General features: G+C 38.2%; 2 protein-coding genes across 3 annotated transcripts in view; one reads left to right on the forward strand and one right to left on the reverse strand.

Annotated features, from left to right (window-relative positions):
- Positions 1–882: 882 nt before the first annotated feature.
- eral1 (Era-like 12S mitochondrial rRNA chaperone 1) lies at positions 883–12,574 on the reverse strand. Its single transcript, XM_079814767.1, has 11 exons — positions 12,316–12,574; positions 11,950–12,108; positions 11,667–11,794; positions 11,380–11,457; positions 11,229–11,275; positions 10,132–10,193; positions 5,683–5,795; positions 5,121–5,435; positions 4,859–5,008; positions 3,875–3,955; positions 883–3,678 (listed from the first exon to the last, which is right to left on the reverse strand). Exons 1-11 carry the CDS (start codon positions 12,422–12,424, stop codon positions 3,556–3,558), a joined length of 1,365 nt encoding a protein of 454 aa, XP_079670893.1. The 5' UTR covers positions 12,425–12,574; the 3' UTR covers positions 883–3,555.
- Positions 12,575–17,952: 5,378 nt separating this feature from the next.
- Positions 17,953–27,102, forward strand: part of fam222ba (family with sequence similarity 222 member Ba) — a 65,843-nt gene continuing 56,693 nt past the window's right edge. Inside the window, exon 1 of one of the 2 annotated variants that reach the window (XM_079814765.1) lies at positions 17,953–18,102. The gene's annotated coding sequence lies outside the window, so the exon portion shown is untranslated. Of the gene's footprint in view, positions 18,103–19,397; positions 19,568–27,102 lie in introns of those variants that run through there. The other variant, XM_079814764.1, reaches the window with a different exon arrangement.

Genomic DNA, 27,102 nt, shown 5'->3' on the forward strand with positions numbered 1-27,102 from the left:
CGGAAATAGGTACTAATATGTACTTTTACAACTTGTGTACCTTAGGGAACCGCCCCAGTGACAACCTTTTTTGAGAGTGTAACCACCAAGGAAAGGAGTAAGGAGTAAGCCATTACTAATCATCTTAAGTGTTTTGCTTAAAAAAAGAAAAGAAAAAAAGAAAGAAAGAAAGAATATGCTGATATAGCAGGATTGTTCTCCAAGAATTGAATCTTCACACATTATGCCAGCACTCAACAATCATTAAGTTTAAATGACCCCAGTTCAGCTAGATCAGGTGAAATCTTGTGTTTCATAAAAAGCAGTTTCCAGCTCCCTTCATGTCTAACCGGCCACAGCCAGTCAAATTCAGTGAAGTCATCACAAATTAACAGAAATGTCCATCTATCCGAGTGGCAGATAAGGTGTCAGAGGCTTGCTACATGCTGGTGCAACTCAGATAGGCCACAATCTTGTTTTATCAGTAAGCATGGCCCAAGCAGTCACAAACACCCCCCGACCCCACCCTAACCGGGAGTCTGTCTCCACAGTAACCGCGGGGGGCCACTCCCATGTTAGCCAATAGACCTTTAACAGCTAGATGCTGAGGACGACTACAGATGTAGAATCAAGTTAATTTGTCACAGCTCACACATGGGTATGAGGACAGACACCCAGAGGTGATTTTTTGGTAGTCAATCAACAATTGGCCACTTTAATCCATGAATCTGCCATTGCACTACTGTAACGTCATGAAATCCATCTTAATGATTTAAATGTTGGGGATAAATTGAAAAATGTGTCCATTTGTAAAATGCAGCCAAGTTATAGACTTCTAAAATATTTAAGTTCAGTCTCAAGAGGTTTTATTAACTATTTTAGCACAAATATAATATAAATATTGTGTAATTTGTAATTTTATTGCAACATTTTTATTTGCATACATTATTAATATGCACTTCTAGCTAGATAACAGCTTAAGAAACTTACATAACATGTCAATTGAAATTGACTTTCTGGTACAATTTCAAATGGGGGGGGGGGGGGGGGGGGGTTCACACCTCGCGTGAGAGCAAGTCCTGGTACTAAGTAGCTGTTCAGGGTCTGATATAGGGAATGAATCTGATTGGTCAACAGAGTGAAGGGCAGAGACATGATGAGGACGGACCAGCCTTTGTGTCATCATATGCAAATGAGCAGCAAGCATTAAAACTCAGGACCAAGAGGGCAGTGTTTACGATCGCTTAACAGCATGGAGACAACAGACTTGTGAAAAGACGGGTTAAGGTGACAGATGAAGGCAATTCAACTGTTTTTCCAACACTTCCTGCAGGAGTACTGAGGACGCAGACCTAAAGGTGAGTGTGTCGCCCGGTGACTATGAACTACAGGATGGCAGCTGCTCTTCCTTTCAGATGAATAGACCCATGTGGTGGACCTTCCACAGGTGTGATCATCTTTCAAGATTTGGAAAGAATTTCTGCAGGAGAACTTAAGTATGGAAAACTTCTTTACACTTTCTGTAAATTGATTTGGGATATGTAACATTTCTAACTCATTGACAACAGTCAAATACGATTTTAGTTCTTTAAAAATATTCTGACAATGTTTCTGAAAAGAAAAGTTGTTTCTGAAAAGTGTTTCATCAACCTTGCCCTCTAGACAGGATATCATCGTATACTGTAAGTTCATTATTGAGACACTACAGTATAGATGATGTACTACCCAGGGGGGTCAATATGCCTCCGACAGTTTCCTGGACCCACAAACATTGTGACAGAGAGTGGCGATAAAACCGTTACCATTACTGAGTTTAGCAATGGTAAGGGTTCTGTTGCCTTCTCTCAAAAATCATCTGGATATGAGAGGACAAAGCACACGTGAAGTGAACTTCAGAGCAACGGATGAAGCAGTCAAAACCAGATGAGTGAACGGATGGATAAAAAGAGCGGAAAAACAAATGTTAAATGGACTAAATCAACTAACATTGCGATTCTGATCATTTTTATACAACTTTATAGCCTATAGTGTGTTATACGAGACTGTTGTTGTGTGTAATGTCAATAAATATAAGTCAATATTGAATTAAATGTTCTGCTTGTTTTATTTTCATTAATATTAATTGTGTTTACAAAGCCTTAATCCACTTTTGGCCATCAGAGAATATGTAAAGGTATATGTAGTTGGTAAAATGTTTCTTTATTGGCATCTATGGTTCCATTAAGAACATCCATGGAAACTTTCCATTGCACTTTATACTGGAAAAGGTTCTTTAGACTAATAAAATGCTTTTCACACTAAGCAAAAAATAAAATAAAATATGGAACCTTTATTTTTAAGATTGCACTTGTGCTTCTCAGAGCTAAAGACAAGATAAATGATAATCTTTTATTCTTTTATCATCTATTCATTTTTAGTTAAAATAAACTACTGTTCAAAAGTTTGTGATCAGTATGACTTTTTTAAATTATTGATAAAAATTTTTTATTGAGCATTAAATTAGCAAATTAGAATTTGCTAAAGGATCATGTGACACTCAAGACTGGAGCAATGATGCTAATAATTCAGATTTGCCATTACAGGAATAAACTATATTCAAATAGAAAACAACTACTTTAACTTGCGATAACATTTCACAATATTACCGTTTTACTGTATTTTACCAGATCAAACCTTTGAACAGCAGTGTATCATAAAACAAAAGAGATTTACACAATTAAATGTGAATGAATGAGTTTATTCTATAAGCTCCATATGTGCAATTCATATTTTTGACTGTGTCAAAGAAGCAATGACTTCTGCAGTCCGTAGATAAAATGGCCATAACCCTGGAGTCCAGCAACATGAGAACTTTATGGCCTATTCTTTATTACTCGAAACATTTACCACTGACTAAAATCGATTTATTGATGGATTTACTCAACTGATGTAAAAGTTACATAGACAGATACAGATTATTTCAACGGGTTCCACTCAGCTGCAGTATGCAGCCCGGGTCCACCCTGGCAACCACCCCAACGGTTCAGCCCCCTTTGATAGTCCTACAGCCCACCTTACATGTTAGAGCTGAAGCCAGGCCTGCAGTTGAATGATTTCAGGTCAGTGTAATGGCATAACAGAAGACCTTCAGTTAAACAGCAAGACTCCACCACAGATAACAGCCTGACCACACTGAAGACAATGAAGAATGAATAATCTTTTTCTTTTTTTTAACTGCTTCCAGAAAAAAGTGAAGATAGAAAGTGAACCTGTCCTCACCCTCAAAGCAGATGTGATTCTATACTTTTGCCATTTATGAATATATAGATATTTTTTATTAATCAAAAGCAGCAAGATATATAATGGCAGCTGTGATACTACAATATTGCTATTGAACTAAAATGATACATAAAACCATGTAATGTGGCTTTAATCAACTTTAAGTTCAGTTTAGAAAATTGAGGGGGGTCTGTTAAGATCCACCTCACATTATAACCTCACATTATATACTTTTGAGTTCAAATAACTTTTCATGTTTCCGCATCCCTCTGTATGCATCAGGCTCTGACCTTCATCATCTGAACTTAACTGTGAACCTCACTTCTGCAGCTTCGCAGAGATTTTTAATCGCACATTACGTAAGAAAATCTTCATTAGGTCATTTTCAGCTTCCTGGGTTATTCTGGTTATCAACTGACCTCCAGGACCAATAACCATTTTCTGCAAGAAAGAAAGAATAAAAGGTTTTATTTTATAGTGTAGTATAATAATGTTACTGTTTCTTCAGCTAGTGAGAAACCGCCATTTGTTTAAAAAACAATTCCACAAAATGTCTACAATAAAACTGAGGTTCCCTGATGGGAAACTAGCCTTCCTGAATGAAAAAAGAAAACATTGAAGGAATCAGAGAGCTCACCATATGAGTGTCTTTTTTCACATATAGTTTGATGGCTATATCAAGTACCCCATCCTCAGACTCCTTCCAGATTTCAATTTGCTGTAAAAAAAAAAAAAAAAAAAAAAAAAAGACCAAAATAATAAGGAACAAAATGAATAACATTCCAGCAAACATGAAACAATAATACAAAACGGTCAATTCATATTTTGTAATGGAAAATATTCTGAAGGATGGACAGACGGATATATGACTGAAGAAATTCCCGATTTATAAATAATGAGAATCATACTGGGGGTAAAATAGATACTGATCCAGCTTCAATATTCTCCTGGGCATTTCTGCTCTCAAAAGAGTGTTTTCTAACAGGAGAATTAATAATGAAAAAACAAAAGGAGACCAGAACAAGAAAATTTGAATATGGGAAATATGACTGCATTTTACTTTTTTATATTGTCATTTACCCCTGTGATGAATTTTCAGCATCATTACTCCAGTCTTCAGTCACATGATCCTTCAAAAATTATTCTAATAATATGTTGATTTGGTGCTCATTACATTACATTTCTTTTTATTATCAAAGTTGAAATGCTGCATTGCTGTTTGTAATGCTGCTTAATCCATATATTCTAAGAGCCTCTCAAAAGAACAATTTTTTTTTTGAAAAACAGAAATATTTGTGTAACAATGTTAAAGTCTTTAATATTTAATGTATCCTTGCTGAATAAAAGTACTACTAATATGTATTTATTTAAAAAAAATACTCATTCCAAGTGCTAGTATTTCAACACCGTTTTTATATACACAACCATTCAAAAGTTTGAGGTTGGTGCAATTTTTTTGTTTTTTAAAGAGGTCTCTCCCCAAGGCTGCATTTATTTGATCAAAAACTCAATATTGCTGTATTGTTTATCAATTAAATGCAGCCTTGGTGAGCATAACAGACATATGAAAAACGTTTGAAGAAATTGAGCTGTAGTGTATACACCACAAATCATAACCCACCTGCGTCATAGTGTACGGCACCTCCTTAGGGAGACACTGTAGTAGTTTCTCTCTGATCGTGTTAATGCACACCTCCTCCGGACCCTGATCGGTCAGTACATCACTGTGGTACTGCCACTGGCGGGGCTTTGCACCTTCAAACAGGTACCTCTGTAACACAAATGTTCAAACACAGGTCAAAAAGCACAATACTTGACAACGATCAGTTTTTGGTTTTAAAGCAAATTACATTTTTCTTGAAGTCTCAAATGTGTTCTCTAACCTTTATTGTTTCCACATCTTCTCTGTCAAGAGAATTTAACATGAATACATCTTTAAAATGTGGCCACCCCCTGCGGCTCTTCAGGACCTTCAGTGCCTCTTGGCTCAGTCTGTCTTTGTCCTGACCCTCCTGAGACAGCCCGTCCTCCTTGCTCTCAGAAAGAGTTTTTTCAGCATGTCTGCTATGGGGTTCAGCTGCTAACTTCCGACATTGTTTCACTGCGCCACGGATCTTAAACTTCTTTCCATTCACCACTCCCTCTGTCAGCTGTGCCGTGATGTCTAGCAGCAGCGTTTTGTTCTTCAGAAGGTCCACCTGTGGATTAAGAGTCTATGCTTGCTTTATGATCTCTTTTAAAGCCCCTCTATGTGTACCAGATGTAAATCATTAATTGAGTTTGATAGTGACATTTATTTCTGTGATAGCAAATACAGCTATATAACCCCCCTCTCTCTGTAAGATAAGAGATGGGACATCCAGAAAGAGAGATGGTAATTTCCTCCACAAACTAATCCTATGGTCAAGACTGAGAGAGATCAATATAAAATGACACAGCTAATACCTTATTGAGGACAAGGATGGCAGGGACATCAGAATTCAGGGCCAGACACTTCAGCACCTCATAGTCCAGCTTACTGCGGGTCCATTTATCAGACACGTCAACTAACACCACCACTGCAAATATAAAGGAGAAACTGAGAAAACGAAGATGCAGCACATGAGTCATAATCCAGTGGGGGAGGGCGTGCTCCTCCAAGGCCCCCCTTCGTCAAAGACTAGTCTATATTCAAAGGCCCTTCTATCTAAGCTGAAATTTACATTTTTTAGCATTTTAATCAAAATTACAACATTTAAATAATTTTACGATTTATTGGGCCACCCACCCAGAGGTTTACTGATGCCACCTAGTGGGTCATAATAACTAGGGCTGCCCCAACTAAAGGTTTTTCTAGTCTATTAGTATATTCATTGAATTACATAAATATATGCTGGGGGGAATGCAAAACCATAATGAGCCTTTAGGCCTATATATGTGTAAACATATTGCCTATTCCGCGTTCAAGCGCACGAATAAAACTTATGCGGAGAAAATAGCAAAAAGACATTTTAATTATTTATTAATAAAGACGGCGAGTCAGCATCGTCAACTTCATTTTTGCAGCCGACACTAACACTTTGTGTCGGTTGCAAAGATGAAGTTGACGATGCGGACTCGCCGTCTTCGCAATATAGTGGATGTGCCTTTATTTATTTTATTTTATTTCCTTTACCACCATTCCAGATACTATGGCTATGTTCATGGCGAGAGCCAGGTTTAGTTAATCAAAAATAAAACTAAATAAGCGGTTTATTATTTTTTGCTAAAAACCTTAAGACTAAATTTGGTTTTAATTGGTTAAAAACCTTTTCAAAAGTATCAACACGTTTCTCAAAGGGGTAGAAGTATTACAGTCAAGCAAAATACATTTAACGGACAGTGGATTCTGACAAGAAAACTTCAACACTTTTTTTAGAACACAATAAAAAAAAGAGTCTCGAGTGTCCAATCCAACATTGTTTTTAAGTGACTTGAACCCAGCGATTTTATTAAAATGGAATAGGTTTTGTTTTTCCCCCCCAACATCAAAATTTATTTCATGTAATTTGTTGTTTAAGCACTGATCCCATTCCAATTGCCATTTATTTTTTATGCATGTATTTAAAGTTGGTCTCAGAACTATGAAGGGTATAGAGTTCTGTAGATAATGCTTCTTTAGCAGCACTGTCTGCTTGCTCATTGCCAGAGATTCCCGAGTGGCCAGGTACCCAGCTCATGTCCAAAAATTGTTGGTGATAATTATTTGGATTTTTGCAAAAATATGTCTGTTTCAAAATGCTTAAATCCACTATCAGATTCTACAGATGGGTTTTAATGCATAGACCAAATGGACGGATGTAATATGATTTACTTTCACATATTTTTGAATGCGGACTTGAAAAAAAACTGCTGCATAGGCTGGATTTTCCTTATTTGTTTTAAGTTTGATTGCATATTGTAGAGCCAACTTTAGTCGACTGATTCCAAGGATGGTTCATTGACTTCCACATATAAACTTTGGACTGGTGATGTTCTGTAGGCTTCTAAAGCCAATTGTATGCCTTGGTGGTGTACAGTATCTAAAAGTCGTATATACGATACCCTGGCTGATAATACATTTCCATAAATTATCCTTCCATAGTCCAACTTTAAGTGAATCAAAGTTCTGTTTATATTCATACGAGTTGAACTCTCTGCTCCACATTTGGTTTTGGATAAAACATTTATTTGTTTTAAAACATTTGTTTTTAAAGTCATTTAATGTGAGCAATAAACCTGGTCTCTTTTACAACTTGCTCTGCTGACAGAAATGCATACTGACAGTTTTTGTTTGTGAGAACTTGAAACCATTCTGTGTTGACCAAGATTGCATTTTGTTTATCTTCAGATGAATTTTTCGCTCTATAGTACTCATGTACTTTCTTCTGTAGCAAATGCAGATATCATCTACAGTGCATACATCTACAATAAGCAAGTATTCACAGCGCTTCACTTTTTCCGCATTTTGTTATGTTACAGCCTTATTCCATAATTGATCAAATTAATTATTTTACTTTACTTTGTTGAAGCACCTTTGGCACCAATTACAGCCTCAAGTATTTTTGAGTATGATGCTACAAGCTTGGCAAACCTATTTTTCTCTCTCCAGAGATGTTCAATTGGGTTCAAGTCTGGGCTCTGGCTGGGCCACTCAAGGATTTTTTTCCCGTAGCCACTCCTTTGTTATCTTGGCTGTGTGCTTAGGCTTGTTGTCCTGTTGGAAGATGAACCTTCAACCCAGTCTGAAGCCCAGAGCGCTCTGGAGCAGGTTTTCATTAAGGATGTCTCTGTACATTGCTGCATAAATTTTTTTCTCCATCATGACTAGTCTCCCAGTTCCTGCCACTGAAAAACAATCCCCACAGCATGATGCTGCCACCACCATGCTTCCCTGTAGGGATGGTATTGGCCAGGTGATGAGCGTTGCCTGGTTTCCTCCAGACATGACGATTGCCATTCAGGCCAAAGAGTTCAATCTTTGTTTCATGAGACGAGAACATTTTGTTTCTCATGGTCTGAGAGTCCTTTAGGTGCCCTTTGGCAAACTCCAGGTGGGCTGTCATGTGCTTTTTACTAAGGAGTGGCTTCCGTCTTGCCACTCTACCATACAGGCCTGATTGGTGGAGTGCTGTAGAGATGGTTGTTCTTCTGGAAGGTTCTCCTCTCTCCACAGAGAAACACTGGAGCTCTGTCAGAGTGACCATCAGGTTCTTGGATCATCAGGTACCCTTCCCCAGATCTGTGCCTCGATTCAATCCTGTCTTGGAGGTCTACAGACAATTCCGTGGACTTCATGGCTTGGTTTGTTCTCTGGCGTGCACTGTTAACTGAGGGACCTTATATAGACATGTCTGTGCCTTTCCAAATCATGTCCAATCAACTGAATTTACCACAGGTGGACTCCAATCAAGTTGTAGAAACATCTCAAGGATGATCAGTGGAAACAGGATGCACCTGAGCTCAAGTTTGAGTGTCATGGCAAAGGCTGTGAATACTTACGTACATGTGATTTTTTTTATTTTAAATAAATAAATACATTTGCAAAGATTTCAAACAAACTTCTTTCACATTGTCATTATGGGGTATTGTTTGTAGAATTTTGAGGAAAATAATGAATTTAATCCATTTTGGAATAAGGCTGTAACATTACAAAATGTGTAAAAAGTGAGGCACTGTGAATACTTGTCCGGATGCACTGTACATATAAACTACAGTGAACACAAGAACCAATGACTTTTGCAATTCTGTCTATTTCAATAATAAAAAAAGAGATACCCATAAAAAACTTCCTTGAGGTACTCCCAAGTTCCAGTTTATGCAGGCCAGACAGGACATTTGCAACCTTGATAGAAATCTTTCAATGAAGATAAACTCTAAAATTCACTTGGTACAAATCCTTCAAAATTCCAAGTTACCATGTTGTGTCATACATACATCAGGGTCTTTCCTAATAAAAGCATATCAAATATAACTTCCAAGACAGACAAGATGGTCTGTAGTACTTTCCTGAACCCACATTGGGCATTTCAGTATCCAGACCAGGTGGTCATTGACCAGGTGGTCATTAATCAGGTGGCCATCCTCACAATTGTTTTGCATAAACAACTGGTTAAAGGTATTAGGGAGATAATTAAAGGGGATCATTATGGTATTTTCCTGGGGATGTGCCTTTAGAGAGAAATGCACCTTTCATACGGATTACATAAAGAGTATTTGTTTTCGCTTTTTAATTAGTTTGTTTAAAAGTAGACATTTCAAACTTTCTATAGATATATTTCTCATCAATCTCATGTCTGCGAGGCAAGCCTATACGCCGAGTTTCGGTTCATTTAAGTGACGCGCTCCAGTTCACATAGACTGAGATTATGTATTTATCTGATAGACCAAAAATTACAGTATTTTTCGTTGTTTCCACTGTTATCAGAACAAAAAATTTGATCATGCTGGCGCCTCTATGTCATGCAGTAAGCGCTCTATACTTTATCTTCCACACTCTGCACAAACATTTAGATATGAGTAATTGTGCATATTTTTCTAGTTTAATGTTAGAGCGAGCAGCTACGTAAACTCGCTGCTACTTTCATGTCCAAGTCGATGGATGATAGGCGAATATTTGGATATCCTGCCTGACATACTTTAATTACCACAAGGACCCATCGTTTACGATCAGTCCCTCACGGACTGTGTGACTTCCAATGGAGTTTTTTTCCCTGCAACTAACAGACGAATAAAATTGGTCGACTAAGCCCCTTCTCGTCAACTAACGTTTAGTCGACTATTAGGGGGCAGCCCTACTAATAACATGACACAACTATCACACACAGATGGATACTGGCTTGGTATCTTCTTTTTTAACAGACTAAGAAATAAACAAGAAAACTAAGATTTTGCTACCTAGATCAGCTTCTTGTAGTGACTCAAAAGGATCCACTAGGAGCGATTTCTCCAGCTGGTGTCTGAAACAAATAAACACAAACTAAACTTGTTATATTGTTTTGTTATATGTCTGTATAATAAAATATTTTTTTAACATGCAAACAATTATACACTTCACCTAATGTTATTAAAGGGGTCCTATTATCTGCCCTTTAACAAAGTCTTGATTTTGTTTTTGGGGTGTACTAGAATATGTTTTCATAATTGATGCTTTGGCCCAGTGTGTTGTGATTGGCACGGCTTAGCGCGTATTCAGGAAATGTTCGCCCCTCCATAACTGCAAGTTCTTCTCTAGTGTAAATATTAAGGATGGCGTCAATTTCAAACCGTTTCCAGCCTAATTCAGACCCTGGCGATGTTAACAAACAAGAGGTTCGTGCAGAACGGATTTCAGGCACAGACTTTGTGAGCACATACTTCACAGGACATTTCAGAGTGGTATGTTTCCTTATACATTATAGATACGACGTTATCCACCATTTAAACTTGATATTTGTCGGAAAACTAAGGTACTACAAACAGTAAACAAATCACAAAAGTGGTGAACCCTCTTACAAATATGAGAGCTAACAAAAGCTACAGAAAACAAGCAGTTTGTGCAGCACACAGATAAACATTTGGGCTTTAATGTTTAGGAACAGTGTTTAAAATAAATGAACCTCTTGTCAGCCTAAGGAATGTCAAAAAAATGAGTTTTGAAAACAGGGTGGAAAAAAAAACTCTCTTTTTTTACATAGTGACAACGATCTTCTCTAATGCAGCTCAATTAGGCCTCGTCACCCTTTTTTGCGTATTCCGTGGTCGGGGATTATTTAAATGAGAAACATTATGACTTTATAAGCCCCGGAAAAATTGCATTGTAGTCCAAACAAACTGTTCATTGTAGTTCTTGGAAAGTGGATTCTGTTAAATAAAATATATCCCTTTGGAGCGGACTTGAGTTTTGTAACAGTGCAGATCTTTTTTATGCTCAAACACCATTACAGACAAACTAAAGTTGAAAGTGCAAAATCATAATAGGACCCCTTTAAGAAACCACTCTATGACATACTCACCTTTTAGCCTTTAATGGTGTTGTGAGACCAGGGGTATCTAACAAAATCTGATTAAAAAGAAGGTCAGAAAATGTTAATCAAACATAGAATATTCCCTAAACAGACTAGACTTTTATTTGGATATTTAGCATGGGCTAGAAGAGGTACTTACAATTTGTGTGTCATCCTCTGTCAGGACACCAACAGCACGTGCTCTTGTTGTGTGCACTTTCTCAGAAACCGCAAACAACTGTAAGAAATGTACAAACACGTAAGGCAAAACACATAAGTTATTAAAGGGATAGTTCACTATAGTAGTTATTGAATCATTAATTTGGAACAACATTAAGTAAATAACAGAAATATAATTTCTTCATGATTTTTTTATTTTATTTTTACATTTATTAAAGTCAAATGTTTTTCCTATTAATGTTTTTCCATATAATAGTATAATATCACCTTCCGACCCATCAACTGATTGGTCAGTGTGGATTTCCCTGCATTCGGAGAGCCCACTATTGCCACTTTAAGAGATTTGGCATTTTCAGGTTGATCAGGTTCCTTTAGCAATAAGGAAAATTGATGACCTGAGAGCAGAAAATACACACACTAAATTAGTTTAACAACTAAGTTAGGCTATAACGTAAATATCCATGAAGGTAAGACTCAAAGAACTCTGTTTTCCACGTTATCTCTAAAACCGCAGTCTTGAAGCTTTGAGAGGGACTGGAGATATTCTTACCGCTGTCTGATGGAACAGAGACAGGGTGATGAAACTCATCGGACACAACCGCTCTCCCCTTCTGCAATCTATCCAAAAAAGCATCTGAAGACACCAAACTGGCCGGAGAGCAGTGAAAGAGACATTTCCTTACTGTCTGTGGATGAAAAACTGAGCAACCTATGAAGTGAACAAATAAAGGAAAAGCGACAGGTAACATGAAAGCTGTTACATGGCTAACGATGTTGTTTTTCAATGAGTTTGGTTTTATTTCTGGTGGCGAATAAAAAAACAACAGCCAGTTTAACATCTAGCATATTCTTCAAACAACAGCACGTCGATATGAGACAAGTACAGTAAACAAACGGTGTATAATCTATAAATCACCTGATACTCGCAGATACAGTGGCGCTTGTTCTGCAGCTGCTGTCAGTTTGCGGATCGTTGAAAATCGCAGAGATCCGCGTAAAAACGTCTCGCAACGCCGTAAGGTCATTGCTGGAATCCGTTTCCTCTCCACAAGTGGATAATTTCAAAACGTTTTCCTTGGTTTAACCCTTGTGCAAGGTTATTCTACTCTCCATTTTTATTTACACATGTGTTCAGGGCGCAGACATGTTCCTTCAATCGCGTGAACTGGAGCGATAAATCCATATATATTACACACTACTGCCATCTGCTGTTCAGGCGCGACTGCTAGTCTAGTCTTCATTAATTAATTAATTATATATATAAAATCAGAGAGAACAGATGTGTTTTTCCATCTCCCATCAGGGAAAAATGCTTCCACTGGGGAGAAGAAAGGATATCAGGTGGTTCACAATCTGTCGCATCAGCTTAGAGAAAACCGGCAAAACCCATTCGAGATGCAAAGAAAATGAGGTATTTGAATGAAGTAGAGGGAAAAGCCATGTTAAATCAATGAACAGACACAAATATATCAGATACAAACACATGCACCTTTCACCTAAACCAAACTTTTGCTCAGATAGGGTTGGTCTGCCTTTATTTTACCATGCAGACCAGGAGAAATGGCACATTCTCTCCATAACAGATCATCTGCGAATATGTGCCATTGTGAAGCCAGGCTACACATGAGCAGAATTTATGGTAGGGTATAAATAATTGCTAATCCAACATTTATTCTGTGATATTTGTATTTGAAAGCACTAATTAGGTATTTGTTAATTGCTAAATGAATGTCATGAAGACATTTTGCAGGATCTTTAAACATCTTTGGTGCCATGGGTACTATTATTATTGCTGTATGAGATGCAACCCAATCTCATGGGAATACATAACTCTTTTACAAGGTGGGGATTTCATTTGAATTCATATGATTTGAAATGTACGATTGCATGAAGGTCCACACTTAAATAAAACCTCACTGGGCGTAGTGTATGAAAACGAATTAGACACAAATCGCCATACGATAAAATTGTTACAAATTGCTTTGAGATTGGGTTAAATAACTAGGATAACTGGGATTTAACTAGGACCGCCTTTGTTCTTGAGCCACAACCATGAACGTTAGTTGAACCTTCTCTTGAACTTTTCTTTTAGCACACAGAAACATATTGCAGTATTTCACTGCAATTCAATCTATTTTACTGAAGAAATGCAGTCCCTCATCATGATGCTAGCCCCATCAAACTTCACTATAGGTTTTTTTTAGATGTGGGCAGAGTTACATTCACAACACACTCATCATCTGTGATTTTGAGGTCTCATGCAACCACAAAACCTTTTTCCACAACTAGGCCATTAGCAAACTCTATAGACATGCTTCCACATGGATCTTTTTGAGTAATATAGCTCCTTTCCATTACAACCTATATGCTGGACACATATATACTGTATATGGCCTCTTGTTCTCTCATAAGTCTCCTTGTTTGCACAAGCTTTGTTAGATGACCTTTTCTGGCCAGTGTCATGTGGGATTTTATGTGTCTTCCTCTTCCTGGAAACAGAATCCTGGTAATTTACCCCTAAAGTATTCACAGCAGACCATCTGAATGTTCATCCTTTGGTTTTTATCCAGAAAAAAAGCCTCTGGGGAACAAGAGGTGTATATATTAAACATAATGTCACATTAAAATAATGTGAGTTATAATTTATAAGTTTATAAGTTATTTCGCAAATAAAAAATCTCATTTGTAAGATTTGTAAATATGCAGGTTTTCTTGGTTTGAATCTTTTTGATTAAACAAATAAGAGTTGACTAAGCAAAAATAGTTCTGACAGTTCGATCTGTGTTCACATGTAGGTTCTAATTTACAAAGGTCAGGGTTATGAGTCATAATAAGGAATCCCAGATCAGCATAAACTAACAGCCTCGTCCCAGTGTTGTTTATGCTGCTTGTGTCATTATTGTTTAGGAGCTGTGGGTGCTGAAAAACTGCTGTCATGTCAAATATTTCAGTAGGTCTCTCCTTGTCTTTCGCAGTGGATACAGATACACACACACACACACACAAAGATAAATATGTCCCGCAGTTACAGCACAGCACTGCGACCTTTCTGCAGGCAAGGAGGAAAAACAAAGCTTCGGAGATGTTGAGTATACGACAGGCGTATGACAGGAGCTGGCTGAGCCGTGCTGGGTAGTTGCTACTCAAGCAGAGATGCTGCGTGAACTTGCTCAGCCATTACACATGATTGCAGCACAGCACACAAAGCCACACAGCTGGGGCATCCTCTGTCACATCCTCATCGAAATGCTTCCGGGAGGATCATTTTAAAAAGCACCCAGAGGTCATATTTTCCAGCCCTGATTCTGAGTTCGCTCTCTGATTGGAGCGGGAATAGAGAAAGACGGAGAAAAGTCATACTCTGTCAGAATTTCGCAATCAATACAACTTGTCTGTGAAGTGGATCAATAATGGATCTCCTTTGAAACAGTCAATCACGTCAGAGTTGGGCGTAAAAAGCATAATTAGGACCACCGTTCCTTAAACATCCTGCCTTGACGTCTTTCAGGGCCAAAGAAAGACACCATTCTGCGTCATTAACGTTGTATTATTGTGTGATGAAGCACACTGCTGAGCACTTCCCCTCAGCTGCCTAAGGCTCTGTGGGTGCAAAATGACTTTTGCACTGGTCTAGGATCAGCCATCATAATCTTAATAATTTCAGTGGGGGGTCTGAAACCGCACATTAAAAGCTTCAAGCTCAAGACTTCTATTTCATTATTCCAGTGCACATAATGGCTTTTTCTTTTGAGAAAGCCTTGTGACCCTGATATGATTTCCGAGCATGCTGAATGGCCTAGTCTAAACCAGTGTTTTCTTATTTCTCAATGGCAAAAATGAAAATAATTAGTCTTGATCACCACACAGTTCTGCCTAAGTGTTCAAAATGTTTGACTTTAAAGTGGAACCAAAAAAGTAAGGAAGAAGGGAAAATCAGTTCCTTCCTGTTACAAACTTACTTAAAAATGTAACAAATTAGCATAATGCCTGCCTATGGTCTTTATTGGCTGCCCACGTTCATCCCTAAGAAAAACTTTGGACATGAAATAATATTACAGTTGAAGACGTTGGTGGAAACCTTATAAGAAGTAAAGTGAGAAGCAATGAGTCTGTTCAGCTTCAAGGAAGGAATTACTGAATTGAACTCCTCTGATACTAAGCTGTCTTAGGTGTCAGCATATAGGATAGCAGGAGTGTGCAGATGGAAAATGAAATGTGAAAAATATGATGGGAGAGAGCATTATAAATGTCAAGTGACTGATGGGCTCCACTGTTGTAATTGAGTTGCTTTCCATAGTGCGGCGTGTATGGAGGATGTCAAGTACAATTGAAAGCATATAGGACGTACAAAAATATACGGCAAGCAGAAAGTTTGATGTGTAGAGGCATTGGGGGCATGTAGGAAAAGAAATGACGGGAGAAATATTTTGACAGGGCTTGTGTGGGATGGAGTCAGAGGCTCTAATGCCATCCATCTTCTGTAACAGGGCAATCGTTAGTGGTGAATACAGAACATTTTTGTCCTTCTATTATCAATATGATAAATATAGCTGCAATGCTTTTGAGTAGATCCACTGACATCATGTTTTGGAAGCAGCTCCAGAGTCTGTTCAAACTATTCATGATATGCACACACTCTAGATCTCAACGTTTTGCAGTATTCTCTAGCGATATTAACATAATGGAAATACTGAATGGATCTATCCATCCATCCATCCATGATAAGAACATTATTGGAATTAGCCTAGCTAGTAGTGCTGGGACATAGGGCTAATTCTTCACATGGGGTGTGTGAAAGTGACAAAGAGTATGAAAGAGTGGAATTTAATGCATTTTAAAGGGGTAAGGTCAGGAATGTATGCCCTATGTGCTATGGGGAGATGTGGCGGGGGAAAGAGATTAGTGGGGATCAGGTTGCTAGCTGCGTTTCGGGTTTAGGCTTGTCTGCCAAAATACTTTTTTTTTCTTGTCCTCTAACGTTGGGCATTCGTTTTAAAACACAGATTTGACATTTTAAACCTAAGTTGTGTGTTTATACCAGTCAATGGTTTATACTCAAATTGCATTATAGACCGGTAGGTGACGATATACACACTCCGCTTAGGTTTTCAGCAGAAATCAATAAAAGAAGAAGACGGCTTCCGGCAAAATGGCGAACGGAGCGCGATTGTTGTGTTGAGTAAATAATGTCAAAGTGTATTTATTTCCCACAGCTATTTTCTCACCTATAGGAAGTTCAAGCATTTAAAAAGCAGATTTGTTTCCATTCGAATCCGCGACGTATTTTGCCAAATCATTGAAATATCGTGATCGAGGCCGGTAAATATGATGAGGTTTCCGGTAAAACTGTTAAACTCATAGCGGATGCCTCATAAAAAAATAATAAAAACTTTTACATGTACTTGTTGAATGACCATATGTCATTATAGTGTCTAGTATCTACGCTTTGTAATTAGTTATCATGTTATTTTAAATAGGCTACGTAATTAAATTTGTGAACATTTAGCCAATCTGACGGGTAACGTTATATGTCTGGCTGCATCATTTTGTATTACGGAGCGTTTGTTCTGTTTTACTTTCTTTATCATTTTTTTTAATGGGTAAATGCAGCTCTCCCATTTACCAAAACGCCTTCCAATTGTTGCTAAGAAAGTTGTGTGTGTGGGTGGGTGTGCTGTAATTTTTCTGACACGATTTATTTTATAACCCATATTGTTTTACAATAATATGCAGTCTGTATTTGTGACAGACTGTATTTTCTCTCTTATATGTAGGAACAAATTGGCAGTGGGCAGATTTTAATGTTATAGCTTCAATTGTATTAAGCCTAAACTTAAATAAGTGAAAATATGCAAGAATAAAAACTGTTAAGGAAATGTTTTCGTTTTTGCTTCAAGAGCTGAGTGTTTGGTTGTTCTACCAGGAAATATCAACTTCCCTAACAGATCAGTGATGAGATCTTTTAGTTAATGAAATCATCCTTAGACAATACTGTCTTATGTTTTTCAAGGTATTATTTCGGATAGAGCTAAATATTAGGCTATATAACTTCATAGATAAGACAATTCCTAAAATACTATTTGTCACTTTTCTGTCTCATAGAGTAGGGCTAATTAAAATAGAGGAGAATCATTTCACAAAATTATATGCTCCAAGTTGCACTAAACTCTCAGAGAATGATCAATCTTTTCAGTCACAGCAACATGAAATGGGAAGAAAAGGGGCAGACATTATACATCTCGTGATTAATTTGCAAGTAATTAATGCTCTTGATGCTACACGAATAATCAGATCTGAAGTTAGAATACATGTCATAATCCGATTTAGGGAAGATGTGTGTATTGCAGAGACAAATATAGCCTATACGCCTTCCTATAAATCACTATATTTATACTAATGGCTGCAGAAATTTTGTAAATTCAGTTTTTAAATTTGTGCTGGAATGTATTTGGTTTTGCCCTTGTGTTATTTTAAACTACTTTGAATTTTGTACATGTAAATAAAGAAAATGTTTGGACCACAGCCATTGTCTGTGACGCGAGCGCTGTAGCGCATGCGCCGGAAGTTGCTGCCGCAGACAGCAACACTGATTCGGCAACGCAGAGCAGCAACACTAGGGAAAAAAAAATCAAAACACAGAATCCAAATAATGCTAATCCAATACGATGTTCTGAACAATGTATAATGCTATGATCCACGGAGAGTAAGTAGACCTTTTGTATAATACTACTGTATTGATTTTGTGCACGATTGCTTATCCATCTATTCCATCAAGCTTATGAAGCAACAAAGGAGTCAGCTCTCTTTCATTTAGTGTGGAAGAGATGGCTAATACTGAATTTAGGCCAGAACACGAAATTGACGTCAGTGCTTAAAAAACAGTGGTTAAATACACCGAAAACCCGCTTAAGTGAGTTGTTCTAGCACAAGCAATGCATTTATTTCAATGTTAATTTGGAGCTACTGTATAGTCCCCATGAATGAATGGACATTTAGCTGCAGTTCTTGTAACTGGGATTTGTTGTATTTCCCCACAAATTTCTTGCAATGTTTTTGTTTTCTCAGTAAATACCCAGCCTATTTCTAAAGCGTAGGCTATAGGCTGCATGGATACTTGGTGTTGTTACAGGGCCGACTGCAGAAGGCAGACTGCAGACTTCGCATTTAATCCTCTCGGTGAAAAAATATATAAATTTATGGCCGTGACCTTTGCTGAATATCAAAGGCGTTGTCTCGAAATGTCACCGGGGATTTCTTCGCCGAGAAGCCAGTAGAAGCAGTGCGGTATTTGAAGCTGGGGGTTTTGACAGCCGACTGCAGATTGGCTGGTGGGTGGAAAGTTATAAAGTCGCATATCATTAGAGGGTTTATTATGGTTTGTGGAGAATTGCCTGCGATCCACATACATGCACGGTTTTTGGCCAACGACGCTTGGCCATTTGGATAGCAATGTACAGTTGCTCTGCTATAAATCTCAGCTGTAGTCTAGCCAGATGGAGTCGTTATGAAGATGTTGAGTGTAAAGAAATCACATGAATGACATGGTTTCATGTATCAACACAGGCCACCAATGCAGCAAGTGTATAGTCGTTGCTTTATTAAAATGAAAACGTACATCCAAAGTGTTTTACCGAATGCACCTGCTTCATTATAACACTCATAGTGTTTGCCTTAAATAGAGCTTTCTGTCATTTAAAACCCCTTTCAACAAGCTTGTTAAAGTGCACAGTCTGCACCAAGATGTTTATGAATTAATACGTTATGTTTTAGGCTCGTAGATAAGTGCTGTTTCAGATGAAAGGGGTCGGCAAGGTAACAAAGGGTTGACGTCATGCATCGCATCCGCCCGCATGACTTCCAACTCGAAGTCCCGCCCCTTGTATGTAATGATTGGTCGAACGCGCTGCTAGACGCGTCCTAGTCTAAGCGAGAGCCAATCGGAAGAGGGTTTCCGTGTTGATGTAAAACAGTGGGGCGGGGCTAGTTGGCGGAGAAACCAGTGCGATAGACGCTACTGCCCAATCTGGTGTAGGTGTCTCCGCGGCTGCCCGTGTTGAATTGGCCACTTTCTGTCGCGGTCCAGAGGATCTTTAACCATGCATTTCGCTCTTGTGGATTGGTGCTAAATGATTTCGTCGAATGTCATCCGTAAATAACTGGATCCCGGGGTAAGATTGAAGCTTATGTGTTGCCTTGTTTTATTCTTAAGCATATGTTGTGATCTCCGACCGTGTTGCGTGTTTTCATCAGAGGATTTAATGCAGTCAGACTCTTGGCAGCACTGAGCTTTTCCCATCTGTGTAACTGGAAAACAACATGATTCATTGCATGCTCAGTAGATTATTATTGTGTGCAAAAGTTTAGCTTTAAAAAATAAATGCCATGTGAAGAAGAGCATCACTGGTTGATCTAATTCTGACACATGTACTGTTGGTTTGTATGTTAATGTGCTTTTTTGTGTGCATTGGAGTCTTTCTAACCATTCTTAAAAGCGCAATTACCTAAGGCTAGAGAGTGTTTATTTGATTTACGGCTCCGGTATCTTGTGCTCACTCAGTTAAACCCAGAGCTTGACATTAGTTACCCACTGAGTGCAGTTTTATATCATTGCGCTGTCTTCTGTCTGCCCTACATTTTCCAAAGGCTGGATAATTAAATTTCAGACTCATATTTCCAGAGAAACGCGGTCTCCTATTCTCAGTACAATTATCGAGCCTGGTGAAGGATAATTTTGACATCTGGGTGTAACGTTTCTCTTCTTCTATCAGGAGCCATTATGTGATTTGGCTTTTTGAATGGATCACGGGGGCAGTGCTTTCAAATATGCATGCCTACTCATACATAAATACATTTTCATTCGTGCATTTGTCCTTTCTGCAGTCACACAATCCACAACTAGTATCCTTTTGCTGTGTGACGGTTTTTCTTTCATTTGTAGGCTGTTCATTTTTAAATTAATTAAACTGAATGCATATTATTGTTTGGGGGGAATATTTTCATTTGCAATATATGCGGTTACTGGCCATTTTTTTGTTGGTAACAAATTACAAAACATGAATTAGTTGTTTATTGTGCTGATGTATAGAAGCAACATCACACTTGTGGTTTAGTGCACTTAATATGTGATGTGAACTATGCTATCTTGTTTTCTGAAGGTGCAATCACCTCACCTTACAAAGCAGATGTCTGGGATCTATATTTAGAACATAGACCTACTTGACAAACCTCAACAATGGTGTCACCATCATCAACCACAAACAAAATAAAAAGCTGTGCTTCTAACATAATAATGACAAAACGACAACACATGAAAAAGTCGGCAAACTGCAAAACAATAATTCTATAACAGCAACCACATCATTTTTGCATGCGGGGAACTGACAACCCCTTAATTTCAGCAATATAGTTCAAACTGTGTTTGACTGGGATAACGGGGGTATTCTGTTGGTCTAACATTGGATTTTATGTAGTGTCATGTTATTCACAATTCTTGGTATTCATGACTTAAAAGCTCCCGTAAACTGGGAGAAATGCAGTTGCTTTTCCACAGTGAATACAGTCGTGCTTATAATAACAACAACACTTTTGCTCAAGCGATATTGCTTCAATGTCAGTATCAACTGTGTAGCAAGTAACCTCTGCTAATGGAATAACAGTGTGGTCACGATGTTAAAATATCTCCAGGTGCTTAGTTTTGCAACTCATGGCAACCTGCTAATGCATTTGATAATTAACGCATTCCTCTTTGAGTGTGCATGGAGGGCTTATGGCGGCATTCTTCTCTTTTAAGTGGTTTATGTTTAATTGACCTGCCTGTGCTAACCAAGAGGTAAATGGAGAGGAAGCAGGCTTGTTTTTCTTAAATGTTTGCCATTATAGAGGAAATGCTAGACATGGTAACCTGTTTTTTATGAAATACCATAAATTGATCTCATTCCAGAAAGAGACATCAATTTTGTTTTCTACAGCTGAAGAGGGAATGAACGTTTTGACCTTGTAATTATCACTGATTATATGTTTCATTAAATAACTTTGTGATGTACGCAAGTTGTATGTAAAAAATGTACGCATGAGGGAAAGTGCCAACAATTTGCAGTCATGTGAGTTCATAGTCTGGCTGTTGGTTCTTGCCCTTTGCCTGTGAGGCTCAGTGTCATCTTGTAAATGCTGATGGCAATTGCTGAGAGAGAGAGAGAGAGAGAGAGAGAGAGAGAGAGAGAGAGAGACAATCTTGTGATCTTTGAAGATCAGTTGAATGAGGTCCAAGTGGACAGATTTCCCAGCTGAAGGATGAGCAGCTTCTGAGTCAACAGATGACAAATAAGCGTAAGTGATGGAGAGGAACCAAAGTGGCGTGTTGTGAAGAAGATGAAGATGAGAATTTATGGGCTGTGTGTTCATCTCATCCTGAATGTGGTGATTTGTGTTAGTTCTTTTTAACACATTGACCTGGTGCTATTATTATGCACATCTTATTACAGGACATTTCCAAACTTGTAGCAAGTTTCTGTTTCCTCAGAACTAATCTGATCATATTTTTGTCTATCAAACGTCCTATTGGTCATTTAAATTTGTGAACCTTTTTTTTCTTTCTAAATGACTGTTTCCAGTTAAAAGACAAATTAAATATGACTCTCAAGGCTTGTTCTTAATGTTTCTCTGCCCGTTTGCATTATATAACTTCTTTTATTTGGCTTTGAAGAAAGCTTGTCACTCAAAGCTTGCACATCCAGTCTGCGTGTGTTTGTGGTGTACATGCACATTTGCACAGCTGTTTTCCACTGCACGTCAGCTGGAGAAAAATGCATGTACGCAGGTCTCTCATCTCTTTCCCCACCTATTGAGAGTGAGAGTTAAACACCCAGCTGTTAATCCAGGCCACACACACACACACACACTCTCTCTCACACACACTCTTTTTCAGTTCTCAACATCTTTAGTTACACTAGGGCCATAAAGCCTCTCTGCCGTCTCTCTCCCATGCCTGCCCTTTATATCGCTTCAAACAGACCAGATCTCTCTTTTCCTGCACCCTAAAGCAAGTAGCTGTGGCCTGACTCATAAAATCCCTTTGTATGAGGGTTAACTGTAGTTCTGAGGAGATCAGCTGAGAAAGAGACTGATAAGCCTGTTAGATGAAAGTGAGGAGCCTGATGTCATTGAGGCCAATTGGGCCGTGTGCTTTTACTGGGCAGGTCTGGGTGGTCTTAACAGGGCCACAGTGATTTTTGTTGTTGTTGTTGTTTATGGTTGAACTATGTTAGTTGCAGGTAGATCAAGAATGGGAATGTGAAAGAGATTTGTACAGGGGTTTATGTAGCTGTTAATGGTGTGTGCTGTATCATGGCAAGATAGCTGTAATATAAGTTTAAATTAGAAACAATTTTATGAATAAAGTAGAAAATTGCTAATTGTCTACTTTCTAAAAGATGAATCGATATGGAAAAATGGCATGACCCTCAGTTCAGCACTAAAATTTCTGCAGGCAAGTCAGATTTGTAGGAAATGCAATGACTAATGAAGTTTTACCCATGCTGGAACTGATAGCCGGGAAACATCCATTTACAAATCGCATGACATTTTTATATGGTTGTGGTGTCATGTATTTAAAGAAATGAATAGGAAGTTGCAATTAGTCTTGTCTTTCCTGTTGTGATGTGTGTGTGTGTGTGTGTGTGTGTGTGTGTGTGTGTGTGTGTGTGTGTGTGTGTGTGTGTGTGTGTGTGTGTGTGTGTGTGTGTGTGTGTGTGTGTGTGTGTGTGTGTGTGTGTGTGTGTACACACACATATATATAATGTATAATATATTTATTATATATATACAGGTGAAACGGCTTCTTGAGCAATAAAAAAGAGTTTGTCCATAGGGAATTGATTGAATCATTGTATTGTTGTAGTTTGCTATTGCTGTGATCTCATGTGAGTGACAGGTTATCCTGTCCTCGCAGAGAAAAACACATCATCTGATTTCATGATGACTTTAAGAAGTTGTAAACCATGTTTGCCTTGCTAATCAGACAGCTTATTTGTGTTTAACATGGTTCTTTTCTCGATTTTTAAAAAAAAAATTGTTCAAACAAATATGTGAATTATTATAAATTCAGAGATTTCCTGTACATGAACACATTTTGTCAGAGAGGTTTTTTATGACCAATTATTTGGGCACCTTTTGAAGCAGTACTCGTTCTACCAGGAAGATCAGATAACATCTGTTAACTGTTAAGGGCATGAGAAAGTCATGAGGTGTGACACTACTCAAACAAGACATTACAACCCTGCATTTTTTGTCATTGTTAGATTTGTCATGTGGTAGTAGGTATGCTGCAGGCATGATTGCTGATTTTAGGCAATGAAACCTATAACTGCTGCATAACTGCTAACTAATTGTCTAATGAAACTGAGCCCCGTCTACACGGAGACGCGCTTAGCTGTATAGGTACAAATATTTTATCGGATCAGCGTTTCGTCCAGACGGATCCGGTGTTTTGGGAGCATGAAACCGGTATTTTTTGAAACCGGGTCTGGATAAATCTGAAAACGACACCCTTGCGTTTTCGTGTACGGCCAATCTATATATTTTGTAAAACGGTGATGTCATCACACCACGTCCCGCACGGTAAAGACTAGAAGGGATACGGCTACGGGCACTGGGCATGCGCACATCAATATTGCATCATTTAACTACTGTATTTTCATTATTGTAAGGGTAGGTTTAGGGTTGGGGTAGGTGTAGGCGTTAATAAAACACAATCTGGTAAGTAGCAAATTTATTTATTGTTAATTCATCGTGAGATTTTGCCTCTCTTCCTGCCATTGCCTTCTAGCCACAACTCTTCTTCTCCATTTTTACTGTGTTTCTGTGTCAGAATTACAGCGCCACATACTGGCCTGGCATGTATCCTACATCGCTTTGAGTCGGTTTCAGTGGTTGCGTGTGTACGCAGATATTTCTTTAGACGAGGGAAAAAAATTATCAGATAGGGAAAGCTCTGGCTTCGTGTGGATGTGGCCAGAATTACTCAGTTTCACAGACAAGGTTTAAAGGGATAGTTCACCCAAAAACGAAACTTTTATGTTTATCTGCTTACCCCCAGGGCATCCAAGATGTAGGGGTCTTTGTTTCTTCAGTAGAACACAAATTAAGATTTTTAACTCCAACCGTTGCAGTGTGATAGTCGTATAATGCATGTCAATGGGGATATTTTAGAGTATGAGAGCAATGAGAGTAAAAACACATAGACATACGAATCCTAATTAAACTATGCGGCTCGTGGCGACACATTGATGTCTTAAGACACGAAGCGATCGGTTTCTTCGAGAAACCGAACAGTATTTATGTGTAACTAATTTAACTAAGCCCTAATCCTGGTTTAATCTAAGCCCTGTCTGTGAAACTGGGCCAATGGCATATACTTAAGTGTAAGGAGTATTTGATGCCACGCTGCATGATAAATTCTTCCATATATATCTAGAAAACAATTTAGATGAATAACCAATAATACTAATAACTACATTACGATTAATTTCTTATTCAGTTTTCAACACTGTATTTTCACAAAAATCCCGGATTTAGTATGTTTTATAAGAGTTTTTGTATTGTAACAATATAGCTCATTCAGTGAAATCTCTCATTTGAATGATAATACGTTTATTTTTTTTATTTTTTTTTGTTTGAATAGTCTGATGTTTAAAGATTTTCAGTGGTGTTGTATTCTGTGTCATATCAAATAAACAACTAAAAACCTAAATAATTCATTTATAATCAAAAGCTTCATTAGAGCAAGTAAATCAATATGAGTATGTGATATTTGCCTTTTGCTTTGTACATTTTTATAGAATATATAATGTCACACTATGACAATCTCTATATGACCGGTATAATTGAGAAGAAATTTTAGTTTGAAAACTTTTGTCTTTTTTTTGTTCTCTAGAATAAAATAGGAAATTCTTAAATGTCAACCAATGATTTATTCACACCTGTCATATTGAGACACAACAAACAAAAACACCCTGCCCCCCTTTTAGTGTGGAAGCAGAGTTAGTGTGATACCTGTAAAAGGAAGTGTGTGCGTGCATGTGCCTGAGTGATATGGCCAGCAGTATAATGACACCTATTCTACAGCAGGGATTAGATCTGTATTTTAGGAGGGTGTGTGTGTGTCTCATGCTTTAGAAGAGGAACGTGTTTATCCCCTCTGTCTGTGCATCTGTCTGTAAGTTGAGCAGTAGGGCAGCAGTCATCTGCTCTTATCTGTTTACGGCTCTAGATAAGACCTCTGGAACGGGATATCTGAACCTCCCTTCTGTCTCTGCCCTGCTGCATAATGAGGGTTTGCTTGGCAAATTGCATATCTGTCCAGTGTAATCTGAAAAGATGCCATTAGCATGGCAGCAGCACTCTCATCTCTTGCTCGGGTGCCAGGGCGGCCTGCTGCGTGTTGGCACCTCTGAGGTCATGCAACACTGAGCTGTAGTTGTGAAGAGAAGGAAGTGTGATTTGCCTCCAACTGGAAGAGCCATAGGACAGAATCATGTGATGAGAAGTCAATTTTGAACTCATAAGTGCCTCAAAAAGTGCTGGTGTTTGTCTTTTATCTTTCACCTCAGCTAAATGGTGTCCCTGTGGTTGGTTATTATACTGAACAACAGTTGTTACCTTACACAAAATGATTACAGATGTTGATACTTACACAGTATATTCATCCATCATCATCATTATTACTATTATTATTATTGGTAATTTTGACACCTGTTAAGCTTTGTTATTTAAACGTTTCACATTGCTTATTATTTACCCATGGTTAACAATCAATCCTGAATATTCATACGCTGACGTTTCACACTGTACATTCCTAACATTCCTGGGTTAACGTCCTTATTTGCATATTGTAGTGTCAGTGTCATTGATTGGACGAACGCTGCACATGATGTTTACATAAAGGGTCTAGTATTGTGCATCCTTTAAAGTTTTTTCCTGAATAGACTATTTGGACTAAAGTTATGAAACTGTCTCTTCTTTACTCAAATTGTTACGTTTTCAGTCACTAAGGGCCCTATTTTAACAATCTGAGCGCATGGTCTGAACCGCATGGCACAGGTGCATTTAGGGCGTGTCCGAATCCACTTTTGCTAGTTTAACGACAGTCAAAGCTCCAGGCGCATGGTCTAAAAGGGTTGTTCCTCTTCTCTTAATGAGTCATCAGTGTGTTTTGCAATAAACCAATCAGAGTCTCATCTTCCATTCCCTTTAAAAGCCTGCACAGGCCAACAATGCGCCTGAACACACCTTGTTTTCAGACCAGCAGAACAGATGGCCGTGAGTGCATTTGCTATTTAAACAATGTGGCGCTGGACATGAAAATGATAACTGCATCGAGCTGAAACTAGCAAAAAAACACTTGTGTGTTTAGAACGACGATAACCTGGAGTTAAAGGGATAGTTCACCCAAAAATGAAAATTCTGTCATAATTTACTCTCACCCAAAATGTTCAATTCTGACATCATTTACTCACACTCAAGTTATTCCAAACCTGTATACATTTCTTTGTTCTGCTCAACACAAAAGAAGATATTTTGAAGAATGTTTGAAATCAAACAGTTGTGGCTTGTGGGGCACCATTGTCTTGCACTTGCATACGGTAGTATGTTTTTTCCGGAAGTCAATGGGGTCCATGAACTGTTTGGTTACCCATGTTCTTCAAAA

This window comes from Gobio gobio, assembly GCF_949357685.1.
Source record: "Gobio gobio genome assembly, chromosome: 4".
Classification (NCBI taxonomy): Eukaryota; Metazoa; Chordata; class Actinopteri; order Cypriniformes; family Gobionidae; genus Gobio; species Gobio gobio.

Coding starts and splice junctions, on each gene's coding strand:
- eral1 (XM_079814767.1), bottom strand. CDS start 12,424: ATGACCTTACGGCGTTGCGAGACGTTTTTACGCGGATCTCTGCGATTT. Junction 5,796..10,131: donor ACTACAAGAAGCTGATCTAG/GTAGCAAAATCT, acceptor TTATATTTGCAG/TGGTGGTGTTAGTTGACGTG. Junction 5,009..5,120: donor AAGATGTGGAAACAATAAAG/GTTAGAGAACAC, acceptor TTTGTGTTACAG/AGGTACCTGTTTGAAGGTGC.